This window comes from Micropterus dolomieu, linkage group LG17 (assembly GCF_021292245.1).
Source record: "Micropterus dolomieu isolate WLL.071019.BEF.003 ecotype Adirondacks linkage group LG17, ASM2129224v1, whole genome shotgun sequence".
Classification (NCBI taxonomy): Eukaryota; Metazoa; Chordata; class Actinopteri; order Centrarchiformes; family Centrarchidae; genus Micropterus; species Micropterus dolomieu.
The window spans coordinates 23,773,607-23,797,634 of NC_060166.1; the positions used below are offsets into that span (position 1 = coordinate 23,773,607).

General features: G+C 42.5%; 2 protein-coding genes across 6 annotated transcripts in view; one reads left to right on the forward strand and one right to left on the reverse strand.

Annotated features, from left to right (window-relative positions):
- The first annotated feature begins 682 nt into the window (after nt 1-682).
- Nucleotides 683-4,406, forward strand: tmem160 (transmembrane protein 160). Of its 2 annotated transcripts, XR_006828915.1 has the most exons (5): nt 683-1,019; nt 1,262-1,286; nt 2,047-2,139; nt 2,910-3,334; nt 4,390-4,406. XR_006828915.1 is itself a non-coding variant. In XM_046074974.1 (4 exons), exons 1-4 carry the CDS (start codon nt 801-803, stop codon nt 3,236-3,238), a joined length of 666 nt encoding a protein of 221 aa, XP_045930930.1. In that variant the 5' UTR covers nt 683-800; the 3' UTR covers nt 3,239-4,246. The 2 variants fall into 2 exon arrangements, 1 of the variants encoding a protein (XP_045930930.1); XM_046074974.1 differs by lacking the exon at nt 4,390-4,406 and having other exon boundaries at nt 2,910-4,246.
- Nucleotides 4,407-7,717: 3,311 nt separating this feature from the next.
- The window catches only part of npas1 (neuronal PAS domain protein 1), a 62,441-nt gene continuing 46,130 nt past the window's right edge, over nt 7,718-24,028 (reverse strand). For all 4 annotated transcript variants that reach the window (XM_046074965.1, XM_046074964.1, XM_046074963.1 and 1 more), the window contains 9 exons: nt 23,332-23,399; nt 21,314-21,403; nt 14,297-14,471; nt 13,990-14,102; nt 13,381-13,577; nt 13,083-13,189; nt 12,676-12,823; nt 11,103-11,215; nt 7,718-11,012 (listed from right to left, as the gene is read on the reverse strand). In XM_046074965.1, the coding sequence (XP_045930921.1) occupies nt 9,928-11,012; nt 11,103-11,215; nt 12,676-12,823; nt 13,083-13,189; nt 13,381-13,577; nt 13,990-14,102; nt 14,297-14,471; nt 21,314-21,403; nt 23,332-23,399 (2,096 nt within the window). In that variant the 3' untranslated portion in view covers nt 7,718-9,927. The remainder of the gene's footprint in view (nt 11,013-11,102; nt 11,216-12,675; nt 12,824-13,082; nt 13,190-13,380; nt 13,578-13,989; nt 14,103-14,296; nt 14,472-21,313; nt 21,404-23,331; nt 23,400-24,028) is intronic.

Below are 24,028 nucleotides of genomic sequence, written 5' to 3' on the forward strand. Positions count from 1 at the left end.
TCGATGACTTTCCAAAATTTTGTGATTAAAATTATGTTTTTTATTATCTGACTCTGGTAGAAATGAACAAAGCGCATTTAATTTAACTAATTTTATTTGTGCCATACCCATTGTTGCAACTGAAATAATCCAGGTCGCTCAATCTCTCTGTCCTCTCATGATTTTTCAAATTTGATTAAAAAGTCTGAAGTCTCTAAGAAAGATGTGCAAAAGAAACCTGTTTTTTTGAAAGTGTCCACTCTATGACTACATCCTATTAAGATGTAATCAGACTGTATGTTTGATTGTTTTTTTTTTTAAACCTTGCCAATCCCTCTTTTGCCTGCGCTTTCTCTAAATATTATTATACATATATTTTTAGTTAAAAGTTTTGTATTCCCTTGTGTTTGTACTGTTTGGAAATTGCAATAAAATAAATAAATGTAACCACGTCATGAGCTATAGCGTTGTATCTTGGCGCCCTCGTGTGGCGTAAATATTAATTTGCATTTTCATTTTACTTTATTTAGAGGAGAAATGTCGATATAAGCAAACGCACAATACAAAAAATGAAAATGAAAAATAAGTTTTGGTTTAATATAATCTCAACTACACTATTTTATAACCTCGCTGTGTTCATTTCTCGTGAGTCCCATGATGGCGCTGTATTAATTCTGCTTACCTTTCCTCACGCATCATGCTGGAAAACTCTTCCGGGTTGTCGTTGGTCACGTGCAAGTTCACAGGGCATGCCGAGGTCGTGTTGTGCTTTTGCTTGTAGCTCGTATTTTTAGCTAGCTTTGGCTGGGACTCGTGATGTGATGGCTTTCCTGAGTTTGTTCATGAGAAGGCAATTGCCGCCGGCCGTGTCCCACTTCGCCCGGACAGTGAAGCTTGTCCGGCCTCCATGCGCCGGAGCGTCGCTGAGGAGGCTGCACGGCTCGTCCCGGCTGCGGCTCGCGGAGAAGGGGCCTTGGGCGAAGAGCCGGGGGCCGGAGCAGCACTACCAATTCTCAGACCTCGACAAGGCGGACGCTTTGGTAGGTTCGGTCCTGGAGGAAAATGCTGTAACGTTATATTCAGATCAAGGAGTGAGCTTATTTAATTAAAGGTAACTGTGAAATGCCCCAGCTACCTTTGCTTTCGTTTCTCATTCCATCTTGAGATCTACAACTACAGAACTGACCACAGTAACGTTAAATCCACAACGTTTTTATAAGAAAACATACGAAACCGATTAAATTAGAGGTTGATATTCCTAATAGTGTTCTACTTTTTGCAGATGCTGAGAAAGTCACACGAGACAGGTAACCTAAATAAATAAATTCATGCTTGAAATTTAAATTTTGTTTTAAACCCCGAACCTCCTAGACTTACATGAAAACGTCTACTCATACTGATGTGATGAAACTTTAAAGTACTGTATGTTGCCTTTCTGGACCCAGGACAGGTGCTCCATCTTTTGGTGGTAATGCTTGGTGCGACATCTTTATTTGGGTGCAGCCAGACATTGTACATTTCTTGAAAGACTTAAGTAGGTTTCAGTATTGAGTTAAACATTTAGTATTTTAAAACATAACAATAACACAATAGTTATTAATTGACAATAGGTGCAATAGAAGTACAATAAAACCAAACACCAAAATAGATCTATCCCACCTTTCTGTATCTATCAACAAAGATGCAATTTGTTTTATTGTTTTGCAGCTGTAAGGAGCTCCTCCATGTCCTCATTGCGGAACAATAGTGTACATCATCCACATTGCTTTAAAAAAGTGTTTTAGTAGTATGCATAATAACATCTTTGAACATACTTAATTTTATTACTTTTCTAGTGTGATTACATTTACTCCAAACCTGCTTACAAATAGTATGTAAAATTGGGACACGGCCTCTGATCTTGGTATGCTTATTGATTACCATTTTTTTGTGAATTTGCTTGAACATAAAAGCTGTAAGGACAGTATTTATATTTTCATATGAATGTAAACAGTGTGATTTCTTCTGGCTGTCTGCACAGATTTTTGATCAGTTTGTAACGTTTATTTCTGACTGACTGTTTTGCAGGATTCCTGTCGTGGTTCAGGAATGGCCTGCTTGCGACTGGGATCGGAGTCATTGCATTTGTCCAGAGTGAAGTGGGACGAGAAGCAGGATACGGTACAGGCTCCAACACTAAAATCAGCACACTTGTAGCCTAAACTCTATAGTAGTGCAATCAATCAGTGGCTTGAGATTAAAGTAACAAAAGGTTGCTGTAGTCCAAAATTTCTTAAAACTTGTAGATTTAAGAAAAAAATAAGGCTGTGAATGCTTTTGAAAATCAATGATGATGAAATAACTAGAATTGTTTTTAAAACTGTAGCATCTAAATGCGTCAATATACCCCAGCTCTTTTTGTCCTAAAATTAATTACTGTCTTAGAGAACCTTGCAGTAGATTTTACTTTTTGATTCTGTTTCAAGATAAATAATTTCACAAGGATTTCTGCAATTGACTAAAATCATCGTGAGTTAATAATGAGCCGAGACTCTTGATATCTACAGCAGTTGTAACCGATGTCATGTTTACTTGAAATGCCAGTTTTGAGTGTTAAATTTGTATTAAGCAAGACCTTCATTAAATCATTAAATACTCTGCCATTGAGTTTTTAAACCATGATAACAAAACTTACCAGCAATGGTGCTAAATTAAGTCATGAGGTTTAAATTATTTATGCCAGAAGATCAATCAGTCTCTTGAAGATCAATCATAGACACACACGTAGAGATGAGGACTCATGTACTTTTATTCTACCTAAATCATTTTGTAGACTAGGGAATATTCTGTTTTATCTTTTACTTTCACTAAAATAGACCCAACCTCCCGACTGTCCCAGATTTATTTGAATTTGCCCTACAATAACACCATGTCAATCTGTTTCTTCTCAGCCTTCTTTATCCTGGGAGGTGTGTGTGTGTCGTTTGGCGGTGCCTCGTACGTCGGCAGCCTTTTCGCCTTGCGGAGGATGATGATGCTCTCTGTGCCTGCCCTGTTGCTGCAAAGCGCCGTGGTGGGCAGCATCGCCCTCTTCTGGCTCGGCGCGGTATCCCTCTACATCGGCCGCCTGGAGGTGGAGATCATCCACGAGGACGAGGAGGGGGAGGACGAGGAAGAGTGCCGAGATTGCCGTGAGAGGCGCGAACACCGGGGTTACCGTGGTTCCCTTGACAACAGACATGACAGTGAGGACAATGACAGCAAGGGGCCGAACAAGTAGACGTCTTGGATGGGGAGTGGAAAAGGGTGTGAGTGCTGCGTTGATTCAGGGTGTGTGTGTGTGTGTGTGTGTGTGTGTGTGTGTGTGTGTGTGTGTGTATTGATGTTCAAATTATTGTGACAGTGAAGAAAGACTTTTAGACCTTTTGGAGAACTGGTCACAAAATGCTGAACTTTTGGTAGTTTGATTACATTCACTTCTGGTGAATGAATGTGACTTTTTTTGTAAGATTTCATATCAAAGCTGCTTCACTAACATTATCAATCTGTCTGAAAATTGTATTGATATTTTTTAATTTAAATTATTATTTACATCATCACAATCACACGCACACTGCAGAGTCTCACAGAGAACATCAGCCATTTCACTTTTCACGAAACTGTAAGCAGTTAAATCTTTGGGCCATTCCACTGGCTTTCCTCAATCAACTGTTGTCGTCTTCTCATCTTGTTCAACAGGATTAACTGTGATTGACTACTTGAAGTTTTCATTAAAGTCTTGAAATAGAAGAAGCTGGTTATGATATGCTGCAAGGTCTAGAAAGAACGAACATATTATGTGCATGTTTTTTTAATTACAAATCAACGAGGGCTTAGAATATATTTTTACAGAACTTTACCTTCCCTGAAGATTTTTTTTTAAATTTTGTTTTGTAAGGACAATAGCATTTTTTTCGGTTTTTGTGTGTCATTAAGTCTAGACTTTTGGAAACGGTAATTTTCACAGCTTTTTCTGGAGTTATATATAATATGCGGTATTGTTGATGTACAGTACCTCCTTAAATGTAACCATAACCATACCATGTTTTACCTTTTGAGTGAATTTCAAACCATCTGGTGATCACTATAATTGCTCTCTTAACGGATGTAAAGAATAGTTAGTAGGATGGAGGAAGTTGATATTGAGTGTGTGGCAAGGTGGGTTCACTACTGTTTACTTTTGTTTGTGGGTGCACCACTTTTAATGCACCTTACTGTACATACAGCAATAAACCGATATATGTCCAAACCTCAGTGTGTGCTTTTATTTTTTACTTTCACATTTGAATGGACCAGTGGTCCCCAACCTGGGGATCACAATTCATGACACCTGCAAACGGTCACCAGGGTTATAAGAAAGACAAAGAAACAGGACTGCTTGACCAAATTAAGGTGTGTGTGTGTGTGTGTGTGTATATGTGTGTATGTATGTATATGTGTGTATATATATATATATATATATATATATATATATATTATATATAAATAACCATTTTAAAGGGACACTTCAATAGACTATTATTGTTTTTTTGGTAGTTAGATCAAATCCAAATTTGTCAAGGAATTTCCACCACTAAAGCCAACGGGCCCTAAATATGGCCCTTTAACTTGTTAATATATCCATGGTCCCACCAACACCCTTGTACCCCTCTCTGACACACCAAGAGAAGGTTGTCCAAAGGTAGTCCATATTGAGTCTAAAACTAGTGGAATTAGCCTATAATGCACTCACCACATATACATTTTAAATTAAGGAATGTCAACTCCCATAAGTTTGATAAAACCGATAAATTTCTCTAAAGTACAAAGGACATGACGTCAGTGTCCTCAGTATTAGGTGGGACCCTGGTGGGGATGCAGGGGCGTAAAGCAGATTTGAAAGCGTTCGCACAGAATTAATACCTAACTACACACATTCAATCACAGCCAATAATCAGCACAAATAAAGCGCTCTCTACATGTAACCCAGTGCTTCATAAGAAGTTGTCGTATTTTTGGGATTATGCAAACAAGACCCACTTTAATGTGCAAGTGCTGTCCGAGTCAGTAACTCTCCCTACAGTAGGAATCAAAAGATACACAAACTCTCCATACACGCATAATTTTTATAATGAGCCGCTCATCTGTGAGCATGCATGAATATATGCGCTGAACTGAGCAACATGTGGTTGAGTGTGTGTGGGAGTGTTGGACATGGGGGGGGCTTTGTCTGTGATAACTATCAGTGACTGGTTTAGGGCGAAGGTCTGTGATATCTCCCAGCCATCGACACACAGCGTTGCTGTCGAGACTCACCTCAGAGTCACCCTCTCTTCCTCTCCTCCTCCTTCGCTCACGCTCACACTCACACTCTCCTCTCCTCCCAGGGAGTTTCAGCGCAGTTGTGTTTCACATGCAGGGTGTGTCTAGATGGCTGCTGCAGTGTGACCAGGACCCCACCGCCTCCCCTCGATCCCCTCTCCTCCCTCCTCGACTCTCTCCCTCAGATCCTCTTCTCCCCTTTTGCCCTCCAGTCTTTCCTTTCTGGACTCCTCCTCACGTTTGCTTCTTCTCCCCTCCCCCCTTCTCCTCCGCGGATGCATCTGACTGCTCAGGTCTGTTTGGCATGCAGGAGGCTCCTGAGGCCTGGCGCGTCTAAAGGGCAGGGCGCCCAGAGGCAGGAGACGCGCCCTCACTGACAAACACCATCCACCCCAGACCCCGAGCGGCTACAGAAACCACAGCACCAGGCGCAGCTCTAAGTCCAGGGCTGGCCTCATACATCTCCAAACCTGAGCTGCACATCTACACTCTCAGCCCTGAAAGTAAGAGCCATAACCTCTGCTTATTTTGAGAGCAGATTGCTCATCTGCTCTCAGGTGTTAAATGCCACGCCTATGGATCAAAGGATCTGCCTTAAGAAATGCATTAAGCATGCATTGGCCTTCTTCTGGCTGAGAGGAGAAAGGGGAGCTTGTTGGGAAACAATGATAAAGATGAAAATAGTATAGGTAGGAGAGGAAGGGTGGAGGAAAGAGAGAGTTATGGAGGTGTAGTAAGCCCATGTCAGGTGGAGGCTGTGTGGATGTCTCCCTCCATCCCTCACTCTATTATTCCTACCCATATTTTTACTCTTTAAAATTCATTTACATGTGCTAAGGTATTTCCCCCGGGAGCGCGACTCCAATTCAGGGGGTAAGATAAGCCATCAAAGTCAGTGACAGAGAGGGCATATGGGTGACTCAATGACAGGCTGAGTAGAAGACAGTCAGGAGAGCTGCCATGACTTGTGCACACACACACACACACACACACACACACACACACACACACACACACACACACACACACACACACACACACACACACACAAATAGAGCTCAATGATTTCTACTGTATGAGTACACCTTTACTTCGCCGTATAAAGACTGTGCTCCACAAAAAAGAAGATATAAAGATGAAACCGGAGGTAATTGTGCAGCATCACTCACAGCATGTCACCGCACGCACACACACTTATATAGTACAAACGGTTTTGCACGTACAATGGCATTTTCTCCCCAACAACTGCTCTTGTTTAGTATGCGCTTCCTTTGGTCTTGAGGAGGAATGATCCTCACTCTAATGAACTAGGGCCTGCCACTTGAATGTAAAACAGGATTTAACCCGTCTTCAATGTCAGAGCCCCTCCCTGGGGCTGCTTCAAACAACACACACACTCGCAAATTCATGGAGATGCACACATACACACACACAGACACACATACACACACACACACACACACACAGGGTGTGTATAGTATCTCATAAGTGAGACACTCTCCATATAGTCTATGTGCTATTCTATGTGTTCATTTCAGACGTATTTATGGCACAGTCTTTGCTGAATACAACAGACTCGAGAAAAATCCTGCTTCATGCTGGGGTTGTGCTCACCTGCTCCCCAATTGACTTTTTATTAAGGATCAATATTATTGTGTTTTGTCTTCTCCTGGGATAGGCAAGATCGCCCACCAGCTTTGTTGATGACACAAAACTACTGGCAGTGACACAGATCTTTTATATTTATTCTACCACTGACTGAAAGGCTGTACATACATGTCTGTTAGATGCCTGAAATATTGATGTTTTGTGAAGGAGGTGCATGTTAGTAGCTGATATGAATACCAACAAATTGAATGCATGCAAATGTAGTGTAGAACAGGGGTTTTCAATGTCTGAGACTGTGGGCCTCTCCTTAGACAAAGCTTGGGAAATGGCGCCCCCCCTCCCTCCACATATTTAGTTTACTTGGTATGTTTTGCCCAATTCCTGGATGCCTATGGGATCATGATTATATTATTTGATCCTATAGACACTCAAAATAGCCTAATATTGCTGTTTGACATGACTTCTGACTACACCAAAGTTTGTTTCTGACTCTGATGGGGGGAAAACAGTTCCCAAAAACTACTGTATCTCTGAACTCTCACACGTAGGCTATTCTACGTGACCTCATTTTGATAACTAATGCACTTCCCCTGAAACTGTTTGGAGCCCCCCTAGGGAGGCCCACCTCACACTTTGAAAAGCCCTGGTGTAGAACAAACTAGTTTAACTTAAAATGTGTTTCCAAATGATGTTTGAATCACATATGAAACCTTAGTGAACTATGTAAAATGTACATTCAATCATGCCACTTCATATATCTTAATTGTTGAATGTATGTGCTGCACAGAAGCAAGAAAGAAACAACAAAGCCTTGAGTTGTGCTCCTCTACTGGAATATTTTATTGTTATCGTCATCTGTATCACTGTTTCTTTTTACATTTGTTCATTTTATTTGATGAGTGGGTGGAGTATTCACAAAGATGGGAGGATAACGTTAGCTTCACAGTGATGGGCAAGGGGTTAGCTATTTAATTCAACCAACCAAAAAAAACAAAAAAACATACACACTTGTACAAGAGAGCGCGCACGCACACAATCGCACGCACACATTATACCACCGAGAATATGTGTGCTCACACATATTTGTATGTGACAGCTACAGTGATCTGAACAATTAGACCCCCCACCCCAACCACATTTTTCTTTCAGACATCAGAATATCAGAGAAACTGAGCCCTCAGATCAGACAGTCGACCAGGAAAACAAAAACAATGTACATACAGTGTCTGGCATCATGGCATCATTATGAAGACTTTAATCACATGATAGATCAAAGGACTATAAGTGCTTTATCTGATGTTTATTTCTGAGTTTATGTCTGAGTATCACTGGTCATTATTGTTTAAATAAAATGTAATAATGCGGCTGAATTGACAGCAACAATTTGTCAAAAACGGTCACATTTTCAAATGTTCCGTTACACTGTGGAATAAAGATTCTCAATAGTCTGAGTGTCTTTTAGATGACCACCAAATTGTTTGTGACATTCAGCTGAAATGGGAGATGAAATATTCTGAGCACGAATTTCATTTTATTTTTTCATACAAAAAGTGTTTTTTTCTTTCAGTCCTGAGAGGAATCCCAACCAATCAGCATGAAACAGAAATTTAAAGTGTTTTATATTTCCACTTTTTAATTTAAAACTTTATTTTCAGTTGACTAAATTGAACTGAAACCAATATCACATTAATTCTGGTTATTTTTATTGACCTCCAATGGTCGCCTTTTAATGACCACATGTGGTCTGTTTATTTATCTGCCTTTGTAAATGACCATTTATCCCCTCTACCACACTGTGATCAGGCTGATATGATATATTAGTGACCTTCATTCCATTGTTTTCTGTTTTAACAGGTTCACACAGTGAGTGTTAAGTGATGAAGTGCTTTGAGTTCACACCAGAACAAATTTCAGTAAGTGCTCAGAAAAACAGAGGTTTAAATGACAACACTTCTTTCCAGCACCATTTCCACTCCTAAATAATTTTCAGAAATATCTTTTTAGAGAATAATAAAAAAAAGTATTTTTGGATGATATTGTACATCCAATAAAACAATGCTATTTAGTATGTTTAGACACATTTTTCACACCATCCGTCCATCTGTTTTAGATGGGATAAAAAAAATCTTAAACCAATCAAAAAAACCTTTCATACACAAACAACCGCAGCATCATACAGAATATACTATCATTCTCAGTTAAACAAATTACCTTTCTATAATCAAAAACAGATTTAGCGTCCTGTCTGCATTGCATTTTCTTCCCTTATATATAATGGAATGTACGGGACTACATTATTCATATTTTTGCCCCAACAGTGTGCTTTAAGTACGGCTGACTGATGAATACTTTGATTTGTTTTACTATTATTATTTTGAATCTCAATACAAAAACACCAGAGGGCTGTCTGCTTCTATTTTAAGGGAAACCTTATATAATAATAATAATCAAATTCTCACCTGGATCTCCGTGTAAGAGATGTTTTTATAATACTGCAATAATAAAAATGTATATTCCAAAGTCACTTTCATTCCTACAGACAAGTGTCCATCTCTGTCTACTGGCTTTAGGGTTAATTGGGTTAATTGGAGTGACAGTGAGGAGGACGTGAGCTGAGGGTCTTTATGGTTTTGTCTCTATATACAATATGGCTTCTCTGAGTGGAAGAGACACAGAAATCAACACAGTCATCTAGAGAAAGACACAGAGCAGAGTTCATTATTGTTGTAGAGATGGAAAGTCTTGAGGGACAACCAGTCAAAAGTTTCTATGTCCTGTTTTCTCCAAGAGTCACTGTCACTTGTCCACAACAGGCAGACACAATAATTCCCCGTGGCAGCGACTTGTCACATATTTTAGATTGCGGTTATTCAACTCATTGTCCAATTAGTAACGTCCTTAGAGGCTTAATGTCCTGCCACTTCTGTCTCTCCTGCCCTTTTCAATGTCTCTCTTTCTGGTCTGTCACTCCGCTCCGTCCTTCATTTTTATCTCCTCCTCTCACCTCCTCCCCTCTGAGTCTCAGTCCTCCTCGGAGCCTGCAGCCCCCCTCAGTCCATTCATACAGAAGGGCAGGCCGGAGGAGAAAGGGCTGTCAGACGGGGAGAAACCACTGAAGGGTGGCAAGCCGGCCAACCGCTGTAGGTGGGGGAAGAAGGCTGGCGGGGGTCCTTTGTGGTGGTCTGAGCGTAGCTGCAGGCCATCGCTGTGTCCCACGCTGTGGTGGTGGGAGGGGGGTAGCTCAGGTGGAGCGTAGCGGATAGTGCTGGGAGCGTAGAGGCTCTGAGGGCCCTGCGGGCCCAGGGCGAGGGGGTGGAAGAGGACCCGCCCTGCTGCGCCGCCTGCAGCCAGTCTCTGGAGCAGCTCAAAATCAGGACCTCCACCTGCACCGCCACTGCTCCGACTGACCGACACGGCCCTCTCATCCCGGGGCAGAGGGGAGGACACAGACATGGCGGGGGACAAAGCCGGGGACGGGGGAGTGAACAGACCCTTTGGGGGGGCCTCGCTGCTGGAAGAAGAGTCGGGGATAGGGGTGGTGGGGCTGTCGCCATTGAGGCTGCTGGAGGGTGTGTGTGCATGGGAGGGTTGGGGCTGGGTGGTGTGTGTGTGTGAGGTGGAGGTTTGTGTGTGTGACCCCCAGCGCCCCCCGGTGGTCAGGGCGTCGTGTTCAGTCTTGATGCTGGGGCTGCCAGGCAGGGGAGACGGGGTCACTACGCTCTTCAGCTGCTGGATCACAGCCCGGCCGTTGTGCACCCTTCCGCCCCTCTCACTTCTAGTCGGAGTGTCTCCCCCCCTACTCTGTTTACCTCCCCCCCCCCCATCTTCCTGTTTCAATCTGTCACTGTCCCCCCCCTGGTCCCACTCTGTCTCTTCCTCCTCCTCCCCCTCGCTTTCGCTCGCCAGGTCAGAGGACGCTGATACACTCTCCTCTGCGTGACGGAGCTCCTCCAGTCTGCGGCGGGTTTCGGGAGGAGCACCCTCAGGGTCAGACCTCAGCAGGCGCTTCCTCCTGTCCTCTGTTTGGATGGACGCGGCCGTGAATTTATCTCTGCCTTTAGTGTCTAGGTCATTCTTCCCCACTGAGCTCTTCACTGGTTGCGAGCCTGAAGACAAAGGGATATTTATATGATAAGAAGAGATACAAGCATCATTGGGCATCATGGAAAGGCAATAATTTGTGTGTAGCATCCTACCACGGGCTTGTGGGGAGCCGTCGGTGGGGGTCGAACTAACTCGAAGCCGTTCTGCTCTTATGTTCTCTGGTAGCTGCAGTAGATCCAGGGGAGTGTCGGGCAGCTCTGTTCGACTGGATGGATGGATAGATGGATGTGAAAATGAAAAGGAGAAAGGTGGACATATACACAAATGATCATCTACCACTTAAAACCACTTACAGCTTTAAAAAAAAAACAGTAGCGCAGAGCTGATTTGAGTGAATACTTAGAGATGGAAACAACATATAATCAGCCTAATAACAACCTCCGATAGCCAACTGCCTCACACCCTTCTAACCTCCACCTAACACATTTCTCCAAACAACAGCCCTTATCACACGTACACAAGCACTGACACGCAAAACAGACAGATAGGCAGACCCCGCCCTTCAAGACAAACACACACACACACACACACACACACACACACACACTATGCCCCACTCAGCAGCCCACCTATACACAGTTAAGCTCAGACAAGGAGGAGGCTGTTGGAGAAGTTAATGAGCTCTTGTAATTACAGCACTAATTAACTAAAACACCATTCAGCCCCAAAATTCTGACATCCATTTGTTGTAATTATATAGCTTCAGTCCAATTAGCATTGAAATTCAGCCTACTCCTCTTGTTTTTGTCTGACTGCTCTGTCGCTGTGCACGTGCATTTTTGTTACCGTGTGTGAGTGTATAACATGCGCACGGATCTTCTGAGTATATTTGCATTACTTATGGGCGAGTACCTGTATGTGTGTATGCAAGAGGGAAATATGGGAAAAGCATATTTTGATGAGGTTACTGCAGTTGTTGTTCCTGCGTAGCAAATAAATAAAGCCTTAAACAAAAGCGATATTACATTTAAAAGGGTCATTCAAACTTAAATGACATTAAATAGTGAGTAAGTCATGCTGTTTTGTTGTACAAAACTACTGGAGACTCTGCAAGAGTAATGGCTTTCACTCAAGTTTGATCAATGATTTTAAACTATGCACTATGAATAAAATTGACAAAAAAATAAAGTGATTCATTCAAAAAGTCAAACAATTGGACTGCCAATCATAACATTACAGACTGTGAAAGCTTATAAAGCTCTGGGTTATGTCCGACAATTACGCTACTTTAACAAAATGAATCTGCTTTGTATTGGTCACTATAATAAAAAATCATTTTAACTTGGAAGACAGTCAGCAATTTAAAATAAATGGTGATTCACTAACTATATCTATATCTAAAATGAATCTATGAAACATAAGATGACTTAAGATATTTGCCATTTTATCATTTTTAATATATATAGTTTTCTATGATCAAGATTTATATAAAATTATAAAATAACTATTATCTTTAACATGTACTGGTATTGTGCTATGCTTTGATGTCACTATTTTGAAAATATCAGTTTTCTCATATGTTGGAGGGAGTGAATCTCCAATAATCCCTCTGTATTTCATCATCTATCCCTTCAAAGGATGTCTGTATTGTGCCTGAATATATAAACTCGGTGCATATCAGCAGCCCTAGAGCAAAAAGAGTGGCTCTGCCGCGGTTGTGCTGACCTCAGGACATAGTTGACCCAGATGACGTTGCGTTCGTGGGGGGCTTTGTGGTTGATGGAAACAGTGGCGGTGGACTGGATCCACAGGTAGCCTCCTCTCCTCTGGAGCCAACGGTAGTAACCGGTCACCACCTGGCCTTTCCTCAGTACTGGGAGCAGGTGGCAGGTGGAAAGAAAGATGTATTACAGGAAATGGCAGAGGAGAGGAGAGAAGAAGGTCAGAAAAGAAGTCTGTTACCGGTTTGGCAATTCTTGAAGATGGCAGCAGAGGGCGCCTATCACAACAGGACTGAATGAGATTTCAACAGGCTCTCCTTGATTCATCAAGCCCCCAAGTTCAGACACTATGCAGAATAAGGGGGTGGGGATGAATTTCATATACTACACATGCATATGGATGTGACTCACAGTCCTCATGGCTCTGCCGGAGGTTTTCCAGGTCTTCTACGTGAATGAAGTGGTAACAGGTTTGTCCAACAACCTCTGCTGGGGTCAGATCCATATACTCTGAGATCCTGTAAAGAAATACAACAAAAAAGCGAAAAACACATTTGTTTACTAAGCAGAAGCACATGTATCTTCTAAAACCACCAACCTGCCAACTGCTCCGAAAAGCAATACAAGACAACACATCTTTAAAGAATATGCAGAGCATGTGTTCAACGTCCTTACCATGAAACTTTGAAACAGGGACAAAAACTCTTACCTGTTCTCACAATATGTGACCTGTAGGTCCATGTTCACTCGGAAGACAAACATTTGGCTCTCCATGCGCACTTCATTAAGCGTGGAGGGCGGGAGTGTGTGCGCCAGAGCAACCAATCCCATCGGTCGACGCACGGAACGCGTTGAGCCCGGCACGAGTGCAGGGCGGCAGCGGATTCGTCCTGTCACATGGATTACCTGACAAACAGAAGACAATAGTGTGTATTCCTTTCACACAAGGGCCTTTTTTTTTTTACACTATTAAAGGTGAAGAAAATAACAGCAACAACAAGATGAACTCGTAAATGTAACATTCATAAATAGACATTTAACATAAACACGATACAAAGTCAGATTCTAAGCTAAAGAATGCAGCAGCACTGGTATTACAGCAGTGAGTGCACTAATCTGTTACGTGCAGCGGTCCAGTGTGAAATAAGGTCACAGCCATAAAACTCACTAAATGCGACCAACCTGGCTGTGCAAAACTACGTGACACGGGCCTGATTGTTATTTTACCATCCCGGGAACAAGCAGGGAAATAGAAAAGTATGCATGACACAAGGTATGTTTTCGAAGTCTGATAAATGATTTCCTCAGACGTCTCTACCTTGTATCCAGAAGACTTGACGTGCAGGCCTCTTTTGGTAAGCGTGGACTTCATGCGGATGAAGAAGCCGCGATCGGGAGGATCGTCAGCAGGAGAATGAGGACTAGACGGAGCTGTTGAGGACGAGAGAGGAAGAGGTAAAACTAAATGATTTCTTTCCAGATTCATCTAATTCTTTTTAACTTTGTAACATTTCTTTGTTGTTTTGATGATGCAAATCCAGTTCAGGGAATGTACCAAAAATAATCATCTCATTTCTTATATCTCTTTCTGTTCTCTCTTCTCAAAATGACAGTATAATCAATACCGGGTTCAGGGGTGCCAGCCAGGGAGGACGTGGATGCGGAGCTGGAAGCGCTCTCAGGGGCCGTGAGACAGCCGGCCTCGGCCCTCAGATGCGGCCTGATTCCCAGCCGCTCTGCCATCTCGACGTGGTCCGCTGGGTGGATGTAGTCAAACACACTGCTGCCGGTCAGCTCCACCTGAAGAGAAACCCATACGCTGATCAAAAACAAGAAGCTTAGAGCACAAATGCCTACACATGAGCAAGTACACACACACACACACACACACACACACACACACGCACAGGAAAAATCAATATATGTTATGACAGGAAAATGAAAGCATTGCTCTGGGTTACAACTCAACAAGGAGCGTGGAGGTTGTAAGACATTCCCACACACACGCGCATGCACATACATTTAAGTCCAGTCTCAGAGGACCAAGTGACTACAGTATTACACAAATAAAACCAGAGGATATAAAAATCAATTGTATTTGCTGATTAAAAACAGGTGAACTCCAAGTATCTCCAAAGGTCACATTACGATTCTTCTTCCTCCCGGTGTCCCTCCCTGCTCCTTCATTCAGTTACAGCCTTTCCCAGTAGGCATAAAGTGCAACGCAACAGCTCACACAGCTCTATGTGATCCCATCATCATAATGCATCAAAGTCACATTTCTAATCATTTAAAGGTAATAGTGGCACTGCTCTTGCATGGCATCCATAAAAGCAGCACAATTGGAGCAGATGTGATTCCATCTGAAGCTTTATAAATGAGTGTGAGCGTGTGTGAGAGAGCATGCATGCTTCCAGACGTGTATGCAGCTTATATTACATCTGTGATAGTGTGTCGTGTGTGTGTCTGTGTGTGTGTGTGTGTGTGTGTGTTGTGTGTATGAGCATGTGCATGTGTGTGCCAATACCATTCCATCTGATAAAGCCATGGCTGCAGCAGCCTCACACCCTTGTCTGTAGGACACAGCCATTTATTACCGGATTAGAGCCATTTACTACAGGCTTTATGGGAGCTTCAGCCCGGCCCTCAAGGACATCACAGCCGGGGAGAGGTGGGAACAGGGAAGGCGGGGAGCGGAGGAATGAGAGCCGTGGACGATGAGTGAACAGAGAGGGGTAAAGATGAAGGAAACCCCACAGAGTGAGGGAGGATAAGAGAAGGGATAGAGGTTCTTAGTCCCAGACAGGGTTTAATCTCTTGGGGGATGCCCTGTGTTTTGGAATTGTGCCACCTGTAATAAACATATTATTAAATACTAAATTTGATAGGCACCATATGGAGTCATTTCCATACATATTGGAAAAAGTGCTTCTACCATACTTTGAAGACACGTGAAAAAGGCAACCTACTGACATATGTAACTATTGTGATGTCTGTTTAGGCTTTTTTAATATAAAAAATGTCCCACCTTTATTTGATAGTGACTGTAGAGATAAAGAAATGTAGGGAAGGAGAGGTATACAACACGAAAAAAGACAGAAATGAACCACAGCAGTTACAGTGATAATGTTATATCTTAACCACTACGCCACTGGATGCCCTGATATACAACTTTTAAAGGCCTCATCAATTCAAATGCTGGACACAAAGGGCATATAAAATGTGTGCACTTGTGAAAATGCATATACCCGTTTATAGACACGATGAAATAAAAGGTACATTTTTCCAAGTTCTAACCCTATCTCCCTGTGTTCATTGTTAACGTATCTCTTGTTATATGCTAAATGTATTATTATATATATATTATTAGCTCTGTTTTTGGTCTCTACCAACTCTGAAGGAAATATCTGGCTCTTTAGCTGTTAAATGCTCCTCTATGTTCAACCAGCTGGTTGGACAGCAGGTCGGACAGCTAAACAATGAGCTGTAACTCTATAAAGTTCTGTAAAGCTGAGAGGAGCAGCAGATTCAGGTGATTTTATTTTTTTTACATTATATTTATTAATTTAGACACTTTTTATCCAAAGCGACTTACAATTGCTATTTATGTCAGAGGTCGCACACCACTGGAGCAATTAGGGGTTAAGTGTCTTGCTCAGGGACACATTGTTGGACGTGTCACAGTGGGGAATTGAACCCAGGTCTCTCACACCAAAGGCCGGCGTCTTATCCACTGTGACATCACCACACCTTTTTTACCCCATCTTTAACCATGTAAGACCCATTGAGATCAGTGATATCTTTTACAAGGGTGACCTGGCCAAGACAGCAGCATAAAAAGGTTACTGATGAGAGGAACACCACAAGAAACATCTAAGATATACATATACACATCAAATAATTAGGTAACTTTAAAATAATTCCCTGCAGGTCACTACAAGCAAGCCCTTTAACACTGTTTTCATAGTGTCATTTGATAAATTGGTATTACAAAAATATTGATTATAGCAACCAAGTTGTATGAAGTTGTTTTGGCAGTTATCACAATGATTAACCATCGGCTAGCATCAACCTTTAAAGTTGATTGTTGCAAGTAAAAAAGGAACAAAGTTACTACTGTGACTCCCTCTTAAGAAAAAGTAAATGAATTATTTTTTAATTACAAAATATATCTTTTAGATATAACGGCCCATAATGTTTAAGGCCCTAAAAATAAATATCCTGTGTATTAAAGGGGTTACACGGAAAGCTTCACAACACCCTGACTCTACAGGATAAGTGTTTTTTCCCCTGATATCTGTTCTCTTCACTATGCAGATATAAAGTCAGCAGTGTAAGTATTATGTGCTGGATATTTCTGCCGCATTCCCTTTGATTCTGACCTCAAAACGGACTCATTCGTTCATGTTTTAAAAATTAAGAATTCGCATTTATGCATTAAGTGGTCGGAAATTTAACAAGTAAATGAGTTTGGCTTCTAAAACTCTGGATGAACCTTGCTTTACACATCTTTTACTATTGATTATAACGAGATATAGCTCTACGAATGGCGATTCTTCTGTGAAAGGAATTCTTGTAGTTTTTAAACAAGGGCAAAATTTACATCTGCTCAGAACACTGGACCGGCCATCTAAAAGAGACACAATCCCCCTGCCCTGTGGTATTGGAAAACAAGGTAGAGAGACAAACAGGTCCTTATGGGCTTCAACGGGCTTAAGACCTATCCGAATAATATAGCTCCATCACAGGCAGGAGGGAGGGATTGAAAAAAGATCAGACAGAAATGAGAAGATGAGAAAGCGACGGAACGATTGAGAGGATGAGTCAGGCTCAGACATAAAAACAGGTATAGAATGCGGCACGCAGGGAGACGTGAGGAGAGACCGAGATCATTCAAATCTCTTTGAGTGTGTGTGTGTGTTTGTGCGTATGCAAGCACACGGCGCACCTCTGTTTCTCTGCGTATGTGACTAGACTGTCTGTTTTTGTGTCTGCACGCGTCATTGTGTGTCATTGTTTGTGTGAGTAGTTGTCTGTCAGTGCATCTGCATGAACCTGTGTGTGTGTGTGTGTGTGTGTGTGTGTGTGTGTGTGTGTGTGTGTGTGAGTAGACATGCACGTGCATGTATGTATGGCAGTGTGGTGGGGAGGAGGGGGAGGAGGAGGGCAGCAAGCAGGGGAAGGAGAGACATGATATAAATAATAGCAGGGGGCTTTAATATGTATGAGGCATCCGGGCAGTGGTCCACAACACACTCTCAGCCCTCAGCCCTCACTGACTGATGGGAGAGGGGAGAGGGGAGAGGAGAGAGGGGGGGGGGGAGCGGGGGCTGCATACTAACCATTCCCAGATCAATTCTCTCCTCCCTTAATCTACCATCCTTCCTCCCTTCTCTTTACCCCATTTATCCCCTTTCTTTCTCCTCCCAGCCCCTATTTTTACTTCCCCATCCTCCATCTCTCCTCCCTCTAATTCTTCATCTTTCCCTGCCTCTGTCTCCTCTTCCTCTACTCCATCCAGCCTTCTCTTGCCCCCTCTACTTCCTCATTCCCAGGTTTATCCCCATGCTTCCGGCCTGGAGACGCGGTGAGAAGAAAAATTATACCTGGGGGCGCCAAGGGAGTGGACGGCAGGCTGTGCCCTTGGTCAAGGTACTTGACCTGGGCTAAGCCGACTAAGCAACCCCCCTGTCAGGGGAGAAGCCCAGGATGTAAGCCAGGGCAGAGGGGTCAGACAGGGGGGACAGGAGACGGCAGGGCAGGGGCGGTCCACAGGGGCGACATGCCCTCTAAAACAAACCACCAGTTACACTTTTTCACTCAGAACATTGTTTGTTTGTCTGTCCTTCCTCTCTCCCCTGTGTCCACCTCCACTCGCCAACAAAGTATATTGAAGTGTTTTTGTCCTCTCCCTCCCACCTTTTCTTTCATTCTTTTTTTGTACATTTTTCTTTCTTGTCGTATGTGTCCATAAACACACTATATGCTCCCTCTCATATATCCCCCTACCTCAACTCAACTCCTCACTCTATCTGCCCTTTTTGGTTGTCTCTCTTAGTCATCATAAAGCCCTTCGATCCCTGCTTGCTGTCATCTTTTTGAGAAGGTAAACGTGGCGTTGTATGTTTAAGGTTTTACGCGTAATCTTCGATCATAAATAATTTCATTAGAATGCTGATGGCTTAGGCCCTGTTTGAGTAGATGTGATGGGTTAGGCCATCTGCTCAGCTGATAAGAACAGCTCTGTTTTATTAGCATCTCCACCAAAGCCTCGGCTGTCTTGTTTACCTAGGCAATCCCAGGGCGAATTTCATTCCTACTGCACATTTAAACTCTATTTACACACTCAGACTCTCCCTCTCCTCTTTACCACTGTCTCTCTTTCTCTCCCCTATTCCTCTCCTTTGTTTTCTTTCTCTCTCGTAATTGTCTGTCTGGTTCTATATGTTCCTCACTGTCTATCTGTACCTTTTCGTTCTGGCTTCTGGCTTCTACCACTCAACCTTCTGTTTCGGCTGGTTATCTACTTTTTTGCCCTTATATGTTGCACATTGTTAATGTAAGACCCAACAAACTCGCAGGTTTGTATTTTAAAAGCGTTATGGGCCAGTATAATCATTCCTCATACTGGCTGTGAAGAGATCTCCTGATGTGGAGCTATGCACATAGCTGTTGAAGCTATGCCCTTCCTCAAAAATGTCAGTGCACGTCAGAGCTATGGCGGCTACAAAGATATAAGATGGAGATTGTAAGAGCTTTGATTAGTCAGCATGGGCTTTTTGTGTTTTATCCTGCAAGTTTTCTCTGCTTGCACAGATTGTTGATACTGAATACAACATGAAAGAGTAACTTAACACCCCCAGAAAATCTTGTTTTTGACGACCTCCTGTGGTTTAACTCCTCTAAAATCCAAAACTGGTCAGGCTCTACAAGAAAGAGAGGATTCTTATGATCATACAAGTTTAACAGAGCAACTTGCAGTCTTGTTCATGCTGACCAACCTGAGTGGTTTAACTTCTGACCTTGCTGCAGTGATCAGTGATGTACAGTCGTACTCCAAGGTGTGTCAGTACACCATGACATCGCTGTTGGGTGTGGCTACATCTCTGACCACACCCAACCTCACTCTCAAAATTACTCTTTGAACAAACCCTCAAATTGCTAATGTAATGAAGTAAGTAATAAAGGCAAGTAATGAAGGTAAATAATTAATAAAAGTATTATTATCAGTCATCCAGGGTTTGATCAGAGGTTAAACTTTCAACCAAAGAGGACAGCAAAACATTGCTTTTCAGCCTGGTTTTAAAATATTCTTTAAGGAAGTTGAAGAAAACAGTTTCTGCTCTGTTTCAGATTGAATTAAAGAACATAAAAACAATGATTAGACAATGCAAAACTTCCCACTGTTGCTCTATATCGTAGAAAAATCAGTTACTGTGAGAATACATTAAATGTCCTGTACAATACATACATATTCAGTACATCCATCTGGTGTTGCAAGGGTGCAATCAATGGGTGAAATTCAGTGCTGAACTATAAATAATATAATAATATATAATAATGCTGTAAGTATTGTTTGAGGGACACCAGTTAATTTCTTGTGTCAGGTATAAATTTAACTAAAGAGATGAGGGACACAACCTACAGTCCTTATTCTGCGCAAATATGTCGGGGCTCATCAAGGAAGCACTGCCCACATTACACTGATTCATACATTTCATTCTAAAATAACTAACTTTGTAGTAACTTTGGCAGCTACCCACTTGATTTGTCCGCCCTACTTTACAATGCATTTTTACACAGATCAAGAGCTGTGGATGTTGTCCCCCATCTTTTACAGTGTAGTTGTTTTAGGAGGTGGCCACTTCACAGCCAATATAGAAATGGTTACAGTGACCAATGACTCTTTTATTCTAGTGAGACCGAGTAGAAAAAATCCAGACTTATCCATTAATGTTGCCAAGGATAGACCCTCAATCACAGCAAATGTCTACATTTAAAAAAACACTCAGTTACTTCTGTTATTGTAGCACTAACTTCCCTTTTTCTCTCTCTCGCTCATGCTGTACCGATTCTTGTTACTTCGAAACATCTCTCTCTTATCACACCTCTCCTGCTTTCCTCCCCCTCTCTTTCTCTCTCCGGCTGTCTCTATCTATCTTCCCATCCCCCTTGGTGTTTTTCCCCCTCCCTACAATCAATGTGGCTTTTAAGATGCCTATCGATTTGTTCCCCTAGACAGGCCCAGCGCGCTGGGGCGACACTTTGATTGCTGGGCCAGTAATTACTGTTATTATTTATGCATCTGGGCAAAATGGCAGGACTTAACATTCACAGTACAAGAGGCCACAGGCAATCAACAGAGGTGAGCACCTGGAGAGAGAGAGAGGGCGGTAGAGAGAGGTAGAGAGAGAGTAGCACTGCACCCGTGAGAGTTGCACTCCAGAGATGAGCGTGACGAGTGCAGTCAAAGATATTCACACTCACACACAAACACACACACTGCTGGGAGGGGATATGAACGTATAAGCAGAAGATAGGCACATGTGTGCAAATGCACTTGTATATAAAGGATTATTCTAATATATGTGTGTGTGTGTGTGTGTGTGTGTTTGTGTGTGCGTGCAATGACATTGTCTTACCTGTGAGAGTCCCAGGTAGATAGAAACTGTCTCTGAGATGTAGAGGAACCGTCCCTCATGACTGACCACGAACACAAAGCCATCCAGAGACTGTGCACATAAAAAAAAAACACATGTCAGACCCACCGACACACACAAACACACACACACACACACACACACACACATAAAGGCAAACAGAAACAAGACAGACAAATTAGAGCAATTAGTGTGTATCGAACAAATTACAATGAGCTAGAGAACAAACAACCCGTCACCCCTCGGCCTCTTCTCTCAATTCACAAGTGCACTCACACACACGCACATACATAAATGTGAACAGACATGAAAGAACTCCCTTAGATGCAAGCTGCAGCTGTCAACAACCTGCATTACACAGGAAACACACAGAAAACAGCACAGAGACAAAAATGCCACACACACACACACACACACACATAAACAAATAGCAAAAAAACATGAGGAGACTCAGCTTATAGACCAGAGCTGTTTCAATCAACTGTATTAAACTCAGAACCACAGCTTAGTCCTGGATCTCCGGCCACATACACACCACAAACACAAACCCAGACACTGGTACAGACACAGATAGAACCAGCATCATTACAGCCTGCAGTGATTCTAATGAGAAGTGAAAGGTATACAGCCAGACCATTAGAGAGGACTGCTTCAGAGAATAATACTAATCGTCATAACAAGCATCCGACACAGCCTCAGACACACACACAGACCAGGGCCACTTTGCTCTAGAAGAATGATTGCTATTTTGGCGGCCCAGTGCTTAAAGTGGCAGTAGTAATTTATGCAACTGACACATCCAGTATGCAAATGTGTGGCCAGGGTGTGGGGCGTCGTGTGTCGCGGCGAGGAGAAACCAGCCGCCTGAATGTCGGAGAACTAAAGTGCAATTATCAGGCTATTACGGCGGGAGGACGGCTGGGAGGGAAGAATCATACAGTTTTTCTGGAGCGTTAATTTGATTTCTATCAGCGCCGTTCCCTAAGCCTCCCTGCCTCTTTAAAATGCCGGAGGAGAGCAGACATATGTAACGTTTCTTTGTTTTACCACAACCTTCTCACTTCTAAATTCTCAACCTCCATTCCCTCTTCTTTTTTCCCCACTCTCTCTACCCGTTCCCACTCCTTCTGTACCTGTTTCTTACTTAGGCAAGGCAATGAAAAGCAAATGTATTTGTAAAGCACCTCTCAACGACAAGGCAATTCAAAGTGCTTTACAAAAGACATAAAGGCATTATGATCCTTAAAGTTTTCTTTATGCCTCTCTGCTTTGGTTGCTCTCCCAATCATCTCTCCTTCCTGAGCCTCCTCCTAGTTTAAACTACAGTCTGCCGTGTTACCTTCTTAGAAACTTCCTCTAAGTCTTTGTCTCTACATCCTGCATTTTGTCATCCCTGCAGCCCTCCTGCCCTAGAATTCCCCTCACACTGCATTCATCTGTCAGTCCAAAGGGAGGCATTCTTTGGCAGCCGACGATATCGTCCGAGCATCTGATGTCTATGAGATGTGTGGGTGTCCGTGTGTGAATGTGAGAGCATGTGTTTGCTTGGAAATATAAGTCTGAGAGACTGAGGGATGAAACCTTGAGCTGGTACAAACTGTGATCACACAATCCAGTCACTTATGAGACAAGTGTGCTTGTCTGTCAAGGGAAAAAACAGTTTCCCTACATAAGCATTAAAGCATAGCTGCTCAAAGAAAAAATATACATAGATTTTAAACTTTCCAGATAAACAGAGGGTTAAGAGTTCCTTTATGGGTTGAGAAAATTCTCCTACTTGTAAAACTAAATAAACCATCTAAAAACCCATTGTAGTATCTGAAAACTGTATTGTCACAAAGCTGAAAACAGGCAGTTTCTGGACACATGGTTTTCACGGACAAAAGATTACTCTCGCAAACCCACAAGTATGAAAACATTTCAAATACAAGTGTTAGTTAAATGATATTATTATAATCATAACAGACGAAAATGGAGAGTGTGGGTGCTGTGGTGGTTACCTGCAGGAGGTGCGCCCCTAGGTGCTGCTCAAACATGTCAGTAGCCAGAGAATGAGACGATCGTCTTACTGTAGAGAGAAAGTAGACAAACACACGTCATACACTGACTGACATCAAATTTTACTTGATACTACATAATATAAAAAACATTTTGAAGGGAGTGTTTTAACATCCCTAACCACTCAGATACAATTAAATCAAAAATATTTGAATATTTTTGAAAGATTCTTACAACGCTGTAAAATAAAGTGTCTTTTAGTGGTGCCCTGGGGGTTTAAAGGTGGGGTAAACGATTCTAAAATGTCTGTTTGTCACAGTCAGTAAATATCTCTTGTGGTCTGCGCACTGAAAAAAAATCCATTGTTTGAACAAGGCTCTGGTTCTCTAAATGGCAAACAAACAAAGTGGCCCGGACCACCCCACACAACACTATTTCAGCTGTTCTAGCCATGATTTGTGTATCATGTAACTCTAAATGACTTGGCCACGGAGATTCAGCTTACTTTCGTTTACCATGACATGCTGTTGTCATGATGTTAGCAAAAGTAGCAGGAGAGTTGTGAGTATCACCTCATCGCCCCATGTTGGGCACCTTCCTATGGGTGGTGATGGTAGAGTGGATAAGACACATGCCTTTGGTGTGAGAGACCCAGGTTCAATTCCCCCATTGTGACACATCTACCAATGTGTCCCTGAG

Excerpts from the sequence above, each read along its gene's own strand:
- tmem160 (XM_046074974.1), top strand. The coding sequence starts at position 801 with ATGGCTTTCCTGAGTTTGTTCATGAGAAGGCAATTGCCGCCGGCCGTG. Across the intron at positions 1,287-2,046 it reads GAGAAAGTCACACGAGACAG|GATTCCTGTCGTGGTTCAGG; the intron begins GTAACCTAAATA and ends ACTGTTTTGCAG. Across the intron at positions 2,140-2,909 it reads GGGACGAGAAGCAGGATACG|CCTTCTTTATCCTGGGAGGT; the intron begins GTACAGGCTCCA and ends GTTTCTTCTCAG.